The sequence below is a fragment of the Diabrotica undecimpunctata genome, chromosome 7 (genome assembly GCF_040954645.1).
Source record: "Diabrotica undecimpunctata isolate CICGRU chromosome 7, icDiaUnde3, whole genome shotgun sequence".
Classification (NCBI taxonomy): Eukaryota; Metazoa; Arthropoda; class Insecta; order Coleoptera; family Chrysomelidae; genus Diabrotica; species Diabrotica undecimpunctata.
Genome location: NC_092809.1, coordinates 69,704,256 through 69,715,675, shown reverse-complemented (window position 1 = coordinate 69,715,675; position 11,420 = coordinate 69,704,256). Strand labels below are relative to the sequence as shown.

General features: G+C 33.7%; 1 protein-coding gene across 1 annotated transcript; it reads left to right on the top strand.

The window, feature by feature from the left end:
• Positions 1-680: 680 nt before the first annotated feature.
• Positions 681-1,410, top strand: LOC140446434 (uncharacterized). Its single transcript, XM_072538986.1, has 2 exons — positions 681-1,084; positions 1,146-1,410. Exons 1-2 carry the CDS (start codon positions 681-683, stop codon positions 1,408-1,410), a joined length of 669 nt encoding a protein of 222 aa, XP_072395087.1.
• The last annotated feature ends 10,010 nt before the right edge of the window (positions 1,411-11,420 follow it).

The window sequence follows — 11,420 nt, the reverse complement described above, 5'->3', positions numbered from 1 at the left end:
ACGGAAAATACGGATTTAGAAAAGCTAAATCAGCCATAGACGCGGTAAAAAGTTTAACCGATACTGTAAAAAACACAAAGAAAAGATGGGCTATACTGGTTATGTTTGATGTAAAGAATGCCTTCATCTCTGCCAACTGGGCACATATAACAAAACTGGAATCAGCACGAGTGTCAGGATATCTCTTCAATATCATTAAAAGGTATCTTACTAATAGATACGTTACAGTGGCAAAAAATACAGAACAGAAGTTAACAGCCGGCGTACCGCAAGGTTCTGTATTAGGTCCGACACTCTGGAATATATTATATAACGGGGTACTAGAAATAGACTATGGTAGAGATATTCTAGCTATCGCATACGCAGATGACCTGGCGATACTAGTCATGACTGACATGAACTGGAAAATCAAAGATAAAGTCAACACATGCTGCAGAAAAGTCAACAGCTGGATAGCTAGAAACGATCTCGAACTAGCAGGAAGCAAAACGGAAGTGGTCATACTAAAAGGACCACGACGAAGACCCGAGATGACTTTTCAAATTGGTAGTACTATTATAATGCCTACAAATTGTGCAAAATACCTAGGCATATACATCGACACAGGCCTAAGGTTCACAAAACACCTGACAAATGTAGTCCAGAGGGCATAAGAAAGAACGGCAGCCCTACAAAGAATCATGCCGAATATAGGAGGCCCAAGCAGCCAAAAACGAAGAATGTACCTGCAAGTGGTACAGTCGACTCTACTATATGGAGCCCCCATTTGGGCAGACGTACTAAATTACAAAAAATACAAAGACATGATAACCAGAGCCCAGCGAAAGCCTCTATTAAAAGTTACAAGTGCGTACAGGACTACTTCAACGATGGCCCTACAGGTAATAGCGGGCACGCTCCCTATTCACCTCCTAGCTAAAGAACGGCAGACGCTCTATAACTCTCGAGACGGCCACCTACCTCAGGTCAGAGCCGCCATTAGAGAACAATTACTATCAGAATGGCAAGCAGAATGGGACTCACAGATAGACAAGTCAACAATGGACCAAAAAACTAATACCCAATGTGATAGAGTGGTACAAATGTAAGTTCAAATGAGAAAATTTTTATTTTATGCAGTTCCTGACCGGACATGGATCTTTCAGGTCTTACACTTATCATATACGAAAAACCAGCGATGATAATTGTGTCATATGTAACGTAGAAGACGATGCGGAGCATTGTATCTTTAGGTGCAAGGTGTTTGCATCGGAACAACATATAATGCGAACAAAGCTAGGAGAGATATCCTCTGACAACTTGATACGTGTCGCTATGGAAAGCAGAGAGAACTTTGAATTTCTTATAGACCAAGTAACAAAAATTATGAAGAGAAAGTCCATGATAGAGAAAGAAACTGAGAGAGGATGAGAATGATCTGGGGCAATCCACCTCCATTTAAAACTGGTTATCATTGTATATTATGTATGAATATGTAGATATGTGTGTGTGTGTGTGTATTTGTGTGTACGTAGGTGTGTATGTGTATGTACGTATGTATGTATGTGCATATGTGTATAATACACTTGTTTATTACATGCATATGTATACTTACGTATTGTTACCTAGTATTACCTAATACCTAGTATTCTTAGACCTTATTGTTACCTTGTATACCTATACATTCCATATATTATCCCCCTGGTTCCTTACCGCTCTTAGGTAATACCGTCGACAAGGTCATTTACATATAGGCCTATTTTACATACATTTTTCTTCTGGTTCCTTCCTGGTTCCAGCGCAAGGTATCTCTAAGTTTCGTTTGCTAACTGAACACGTACGGGGGTGTCTTGACGAAGAATGGGTGGTTTTAGTTGGTAGGCAGGACAACAGAAAGGCATCCGTTTGCAGGACCTCCTCTACATAGGGGGAAATGGGCTCAGATGTTTTCCTCTGCCCTGAATCCAACACACGCCGAGCAATGGTATGGTGTTTCAAACATTTCCACCCTCATCAAAAAAAAAAAAAGTTTAAATCATATTGTTTTTCAATTTTCTAACATCAAGTGCTTTTTCTTGTTTTACTTGTAAAGTAAATATTTGCCTGTTAAAGCACGTGGTCTAAGAGATTTATTTATTAAGAGCGGTTTCAACATCTTATCTCCTGATGTATTGCTACAAAGTATAAAACTTCATTCTTCTTAATTACTGTTGCAGTTGATTCGCCTAAATTAAAATGTTTTCCAATTGCCGTAGATCCTTTTTCTTTTCATAAGCGATCTAGTAATTTTCGTTTCCAACGAAATTGATTGACTTTAATGTTTTTTTTTCTCTATTGGGTCAAATAAAATCTTAAAAAAAGAAATAAAAAAAATTAGACTTACGATATTGAGATGGCAAAAACCTCTTCTAATGAAAAACAAAACTTTACGACACTCACTTGAAATCGTTTAATCCGAAAACCGTGCTGCTTATTATACTGCAACTTGGAATCAACAAAATTTTAAACAATTTATTATAAAACGAAGCACTACAAAGAGAAAAATTATTTTAAAAAAATAACAGGTTATACCTTTCAATGCGAAACTCGTAATGATGTAATAGGGACATCATGTAACAAGGGAATCCCCGAATTGCAAAGGCTCACTTTACTGACACTAGTAGCTATCCATAAAAATATGACATTGAGTTAGTTTAAAAACCATTGTATAAAAATATATATGTCAAAAAGTCAAAATCTTAGAAAATAAAGTATTTATTTTATTTACGTCATGCTTAGTTCCTAATGAAACAGTTTAAAACATGGCATATAAAATGCTAAAACCACGCCCAAATATTTATTGTGGGGAAAACTGTATTATTGTGTTTCTAAAGTGTTTTTAATTAATCAAAATAGAAATGATTCTGTGTAACTACTACTTGCAGCATGTAAAACTCTAGCATTTTTTAAACCTGTAATGGTTCATTTTTCTTTTGCGGTCTAAAAGTATTAATCGAAACAACTTTGGAGTCTGTTTATAATTAGCCAACACTTACAAAGAATTTAGCTTATTTTCTTTCTAATCGGTATGGCACTCACTTTGAGATTCACTCACTCAAGATTAATCATAATAAGCATTTTGGGATTAGCACAAGGATCACACTTTTCTCGCCCAGGGGTCGTTCTGAGCATTTTTTTTAACCAATTCTGGGTAGACCACGGTAAGGTAGGTATGTAAACAAAAGGAAAGACATTTAAGGTTATAAGCCTAAACTAGTTATTCTACAATTTAATTTTAGACTGAAATATGAATAATAAAATAAAATCTAAAACACGTTTATCATTTAGGGCTAAAAGATTCATGACATTGTAGGGACCGTAAATGTTTAAACATTTTAGATTTTTTCTAAGGATGTCAGACTGATATGTATACTTGCATCTTTTAAAAAATATGTGGTCCAAATCTGCCGTTTCTTTGCAAATATCACAAAGATTGTTGTCAATTATTTTTATTTTGTATAAATGGGCCGGATAGCAAGCATGTCCGAACTTCATCCGTGATGTGGTTGATATGGAACTTCTCGGATCGTTGTATTTTTTCGAATCTCGGACTCTAGCAATGTGTATCTTGTGCATTTTGTCAAACAGAAATATCTGTATTCTTTAGACCATTTTTGATATAAATTATCCTTGGCTATATTTATTCTTTCATCCAATGTTCATGAGCGTGTAACTATTTCTCCCAACTGTATGCTTTCTTTAGCTGCTTTGTTAACTTGTTCATTGTATGTGATGCCTGAGTGTGCTTTTACCCAAACAAAAATCCGTTTTTTAGTTTCTTGAATTTGTCAGAGCATCGTTTTTATTTTGGCTATGTAAGGATGGATATATGCGGAGTTGATTTGCAAATGCGATTGTAGACAATTTAAAACTGAACGGGAAGCAGTAAGAATTACGGAGTAAAGTGAGTTAGTTAATATTTCATCCCGTAAGCAGCAGTTGGCTAATTATAAACAGACTCTAAAACTGTTTAGAATAATACTTTTAAAATGCAAAAGGAGTATGCACCTTTTTCGGTTTTTATGATTTACAGGTTAAAAAAAAATGCTACGAAACATTTATGCATTCTATGGTCCTAATAAAGTTCAAGAATTATTTGATCTTAAAAGTCCAATTGTTCGGCTATAATAATATCGATAGTAAAATTTGGTGCTTTTATTATTTACTATGTTATAGCTTATCGAATGCATTGCTATATTATATAAATCACAAAAAATAAATTTACCTAATATTTAGGTCCTAATATGTCTTAAATTCTCTAGACAATAGTTCTATTATTAAAAACCATTTTGCTCTCCCAAGTTGGTCTAATATCGAGTCTATTCTTGGTACCTAACGGAATTCATCTGTGACTAATTTCTTGTTCAGTTGTCTGAAATCTATACGTAACGTCCATGTTTTATTAAATATCTCTTCGCAAAGTCTTCGCATAACAATACTAATTTATCTCGTGTGTATTTAAGGATGTCTAGCTTTAGTGATTGCCCTAATTCTTTCTTCGTGTCTGTACTGTCGTTGATTAATCTGTATCGGCTGAACAATATATTATCTAATGTTTTGATTCTACCTGTCTCTACCGTGACAGTTTCATAAGATATGTTTAAAATTTTGATGTAAAAGTTATTTCTCGATGTTATCGCTCGCGCTATGAATATCCCGGGTAGTATTTCTTGTTGTTGTTTTACCCTTACAGCCTTTAGCATTTAAAAATATTGAACTACTCTGTAGAGTTCACATCTAGGTTGTATTATTATCGTGTTGTTACCTACATTATCAAACATATTGATACTAATCTAATAGTTTCTGTTATCCTTAATGTGCATTTGTAATGTGCGTAATCTCATATGCATTGATAATTAGTGATAAAGTCTCTCCCGCGTATTCCATCCGTTGGAGTAGGAAAATTGTTTTCTACCATTTGGAAGATATGTGCAAACAGATTGCCATTTATGTCTAGTGTTGTTTCGATTTCTCCCATCGTTTTCAGTTCTTGTCGGGTTACTACTTTTATTCTTGCTTTTGTATCAGGTCTTACCTGTTCCCGCAAGTTTTGTGAGCATTTAAGTCTAGAAATATTAACTGCTGTGTCTATATTAAATGTATTAACTTGGTCTAAGATTGCTGTTTTTATTCTTATGAAGTTTGTTAGGTTTAAGTCGAAGTTTTAGATGTAGTATTCTACTTCTGACTGTGTCTTGTGTGAGTATTGGTTGTTCAAATAATTGAACAATCGCAGATAACAATCACACGTTATATGCTTTAAATATAAAGAGAGGATGCTTTTAAACAATACATTTTGATTATAATATTTTATAAATTCTACAATTTTTAATTTATATAAAACAATAATTAATAAATATTTATCTCTTTTGAGATTAATTGCAAACATATGTTGCAATCCGGCAACTGGTGGTTTGAAAATTGCCAAATCTATCCGCTAATCTATTAAAGGATAATGGGCAAAAAAATTTCTAATAATTAACTGCAATTAATCTACAAAGCAACAAATATTTACTCGTTCTTGTTTAATATCACTTAAAAATTGCAGAATTCATAACAGAATATGATCAAAATGTACTTTTCTAAAGCTTTTTATATTTAAATTTGAAGCATACAACATACACATTTTAAAAACATGCCAAAACTGCCAAAACGAAATATTTTGTTCCATAGTTGACATTTGCGGCTATATTCAGCTTGTACTTTCGTTAAAGTTAACCATTTCATTAATTTTTACCTGGCATCCGTATTTCCACGGCTAACAGAGTTTTCAAACATACTTACAATTATGTCAAAAGTTGGAATATATTATAAAACTTTTGTTTTAGAATTATGATCCTAAATTTACGTTTATTTTTTTATATATATACTTTTTCTGTACTTTAAAATATTGTTATAAGAAACGTCCTATTAAATTATATTTCTGTAAAATTGCCCAAAAAAACAAGTCATTTTTTATTCGGGACAGCTCCTAAAATTCGTTTTTCGGAAGCCCAGCCACAATTAAAGGCATGAAATATAGTAACAACAAATCCGGAAAGTTCAAGATTAAACACTTTTAAATCCGAAATAAAGACATAAATTTCAAAGTAATCCAACGTTCGCACCCCACCGAGCCATTAAAAAGCCAAAGAAATGACAAAGGCATCGGAGAAACTATCTTCTCATAAATATAGACCAGGTAAACTACTGTCACGTTTTTATAGTATTTAAGTACTTTATACAAGTACAATTTATTGTACTCATGAAACAAAGTTTGTCAAAAGTATTCGAGAATTAAACGAATTTATTTTAACTACCTAACAAATTAATGATGTCAACTAAAAAGGCATGTCCATTAATTCGAATTTTAAGTAAACCCTAAAAAACCAATAGAAACTTTATTTCTGTCGAAAATAACCTGCACCAAATTATTATTGTTTTTGGCTATTTCTACATCTAATCAATGGTGGACATTCCATTTTTAAATTTGGACTCCATGGATCTCCATTTTTAATAGAATTAACGTGTGCAGCGTTACATAATTAAACTTTGTATTTAAATCAGTCCTTCCTATACACCTACAAAACCAAAATTTTTGACGAGTTGTCTTTGTTATTTGTACTCACTTATGGAGCGGAAGCATTTACACTTACAAAAAACATTTTTTTTTATTTAACATCCAATGTTTATTGCAATCTGTCTCATTACAAACAATGAGCAATATGTATAATTTATGTACAATACCATAGTGGGAAGCCGCCCAATGGCGAGCACCCAGGTAAGACATAATATAAAAAATATAATCTATGATATAACAATTAATTTAAACTTCAACTTAACAAACAAAGTTTAATAAAGATAAACATCACTGACATACATATGAGTATTACAAACAAGACTAAAAAAAAATCAAGAAAAGATTTAGAAAACACCAGAATAAAAACTTGTTATTTCACCGCACCATGACACTATGCTCTGTTTCTCCAGATTTACTAGAGGTCCAAGGGGTCTAGTCGTTTTAATCTTCTGACGTGTGAAATGTTGAGCAGATCCGTGGCCAGCGGATTTGGATGGCAGGATAGTTTGGTCTTGTATACAGAGTTTACAGCAGATATTGCTTCGCTAACTGTTGGTAACTTAAATCGTTGTGTAATCTATGATTCGTAATATACCAAGGGGCATTACAGATCTGGCTCAGTACTTTCGATTGGAATCGTTGAAGTTTTTGTATGTTGGTATTACTTGCTGTACCCCAGATTTGTGCTGCATATTGCCATACCGGTTTTAAAATACATTTATATATCAGAAGTTTATTCTCCTGGCTAAGATTTGATTTTCGACTCATGTACCAATACATTTTCTTGTAGATTAGGCTGAGTTGAAGGCGTTTCTTCCAGATGTGGATGCCCCAATTAAGTTTGCAATCCAAATGGATTCCTAAGTATAGAAACTGGTAGCGCGACCCCTTTTTTTTAAGTAAACTTTATTTGTGTTGATTTTAAACTATTAACTTGGACTCGCCACAGTTTAAGCCAGCTCTCTGGTTTAGGTAGGTGATTTTGTAATACCTGGAATGTTTCAGTTGGTGTAGAATTTGACGCCGTGTCATCGGTGTATGTAGCGATTGTTGTATTGGTCGTCGTTGGGAGATCTGATGTGTATATTAGGTAGAGGGTGGGTAGTATACTTCCTTGTGGAACTTCGGAACAAATTGGAAACAGGTTAGTAATTTTCCCACCTCTTTTGACTTGAAAGAATCGATCTGTCATGTAGGATCTTAAAAGTAAACTTATGGGATGAGGAAATATGGATTTAATTTTGGAGATATGACCTACATGCCAAACTTTGTCGAATGCTTGAGAGATATCTAGAAATGCAGCAGTACAGTAATTTTTTTGTTGGAGCGAATATCTGATAGTCTTTACCACCCTATGAATTTGCTCGATAATCCCATGTTGTTTCCTAAACCCAAACTGATAGTAAACACGATTTGCATCACCAAGACGGCTACTGAGCTGGCATACTGAAGCTCAAAGAAATACGTCGTATAACATAAACAACAAACCCTACTGAAAGAATAAGGTCAAGAAAAGGAGCAAATCAAACAGCTTATAAATTGGTATATCTAAAATATTTCATCTGGCAGAATAGGTATATGAGATCAAAGGCGAGAATACAAGTACAAGTATAAAATATATTAGTATACATAAATTATGTACAAGCCATATGCGATGAAAACGGTAGCAGATACAGCAGAAACAAAAGCATATTTTCGAAAAGTCATACATAATAACTTGGAGATCAAATGTTGCAAAAAGATTACGAGACAGACAGATCAAATAACCAAATAATATATCTCGGTAAAATACAGCATATTGTTTAAAAAGAAAGACAAAGAAGACGGACGTGGAACTAGCGCGTTCCACGAATTGATAAAATTGATTTAGGACCAGCAGACACTTTAGCAAGACTTTTTAAAAATGCTGAGATAACTAACAGTAAATGTCGCAAATATGACTAAGGGTTGAAAAGCTTTATATTAAAAAAAATGGCAGTTAAGATTTGATTTCACATATAGTGCGTTTGTGTATCCGCTTTATTTCACCCTAAAAGGGATCTTCGGAGCGCCTATTCACAACCGCTCTGAACGTGAAAATAATCTTTCCTGTCATATTAGAAGCAACTATAAAATGACTTCGATCTGGACGCAATAGCGACATCTGATAAATAAATCTGTAAACTAATTTTCGAAAGTTCTACTTTAATCTGTGCCTTCTAAGAATTGCAAGGCAAAACAGACGTTAAATAAAGATGTTATTAGAAACATAGGGAATCTCAAATTTCATTCCACAACAAGTCTCCATAACTAAGCATAAATCCTTAGCGTATTGGTTTCTCGTACTCTTCTTCTTCTTCTTCAGGTTCCTTCTCCTATCGGAGGTTGGAAATCATCATCGCTATTTTAATTTTATTGGCCGCGCTTCTGAATAATTCTAATGAGCTGCAACCGAACCACTCTCTCAAATTTCTTAGCCAGGATATTTTGCGTCGTCCTGGGTTTCTCTTCCCTTGTATCTTCCCTTGCATAATTAATCTAAGTAATACGTACTTCTCGCCCCTCATTATATGACCCAGATATTGAATCTTTCTAATTTTAACAGTTTTTATGACTTCACATTCTTTCTTCATTCTTTGTAACACCTCTATATTAGTTACTTTTTCAGTCCACGATATTCTGTGGATTCTCTTGTAGCACCACATCTCACATGCCGTATAGAAAAGTAGAAAAAATGTAAAAACGTAGCATTATTGTGCTTGATCTCTAGATTAAGGTTACGGTTGCAAAGTAAGTTCTTCAATTTTATGAACGTGTTTCTTGACATTTCTATTCTAGATCTGATTTCTTTTGTTTGATCTCCATCTTCGGTTAGCCACGTTCCTAAATATTTATATGTTGTTACTCTTTCGATCGTTGTATTATTGATGATCAGGTTATCTACATTTTGTGGGTTTTTTGAGAATATCATTGATTTCGTTTTCTTGAGATTCATTTGCCTTTCACATGCATTGTATAAATGTTGTATTATGTACTGTAGATCTTCCATGTCACCTGCAAATATGTCCGCATATCTAATATTATTAATGCTATTTCCGTTGACCAAAATACCTTCCACAATATCCAATAAAGCCTCTTGAATTATCACTTCACTGTAAACGTTGAATAAGAGTGGTGAAAGTATGCACCCTTGTCGAACTCCCTCTGTCTGTTCTTCTTCGACTCTTATTCTTGCTTTCTGATTTTGATACAGATTCGATATAATTTGTAGATCTCTACTATCTATGTTTTTGGTCTTAAGAATACTTAAAAGCTTTTCATGTTGAACTCTGTCAAAACCTTTTTTAAAATCTATGAAGCAAGCATATATGTCCTGATTCATATCCAGACATCGTTGTGTCAGAACGTTGACTCCGAATAATGCTTCTCTAGTTCCTAGACCCTTTCTAAAACCCATCTGTGAATCACTTATTTCTTGTTCTAATTTCATGTGGATTCTGTTATGTATGATTTTAAGGAAGGTTTTCAATGTGTGGCTCATTAATGCAATTGTCTGATAGTCATTGCAATCTTTAGCATTTGTGATTTTTGAAATCGTTACAAAAGTTGAGAGAAGCCATTCTTTGGGTATGTCTCCCGTCTTGTATATGGAGTTAAAAAGGTCTACCAAGACATCAATATTATCTTTATCACTTATCTTTAATAGTTCAATTGGTATATTATCGGGTCCTGGAGCTTTCCTACCTTTTGTGTGTTTTATGGCATAAATAACTTCCTCTTTCATTATTTCTGGTCCCATGATTTCTCCGTCAACTTCTATTTGTTCTACTTGTTGGTCATAAAATAGGTGTTCAATGTATTCTTTCCATCTACGTAATTTGTCTTACGTTTCAGTTATAGTGGTATTATCTGCATTTGTTAATATCCCGATTGGTTTGTTACTATTTCCTGAAATCATTTCTTTAACCTTCTTACGGGTGTTGAAAGTGTCATACCTTGCCTCACATTCCTCAATTTCTTCACATTTAATGGACATCCATGTTTCCTTAGCTTGTTTTATTTTCTGTTTTATTTGTTTATTAATTTCTTGATATTTTATTTTATTTTTATTTTTATGTATTCTTCTTTCGTCCATCTTTTCGAGAATTTCTTGTGTCATTCATTCTTGTTTGGCAGCTTTTGTAAATGTTAATGTTTTTCGTCCCACAGACTCTATTGTGTTCTTTATATTCTTCCATTTTGTTTCAATATCTGTAGTGTTCTTATTTTGTTGTTTTATTTATCGAATACTCTGATTTATTTTAATTCGAGTTTCTTGGTATGTATTTGGTTCTCTTAGTTTATCAATGTATATTTGTGGTCTAGATCCTTTCATTAATGGTTTTCTCAATCTTACATTCATATTTGCTACTACTGGGTTGTGGTCCAAGTTTACATCTGCTCCAGGGTAAGTCTTCACTACTGTAATAGAGTTCTTGTACCTGTTCCTTATCAAGATGTAATCTATTTGATTTCTTATAATTGTTCTTATAAACATTGTATTCATAACTACCAGTTCTTCTGTTTTGCACATCTGAATGAGTCTTTCACCACGCTCATTTCGCTCATATAATCCATATATTTTAACACAATTCTCCACACTTTCTCTTCCCACTTCGGCATTGAAGTCAGCCATTAGTATCAGAACTTCACGTTTTTTTTGGTTGTTTTCATTATTGTTTCCAATTGTTCGTAGAAATCTCCTATTTTTTGTTCCTCCTTGTCAGCTGTTGGTGCATATACTTGAATAACATTCATTTGCCCCATATTGGTATTAATTTGTAGCATTATAATGCAATTCGAAAGCGGGGTGAAACCAAGTACG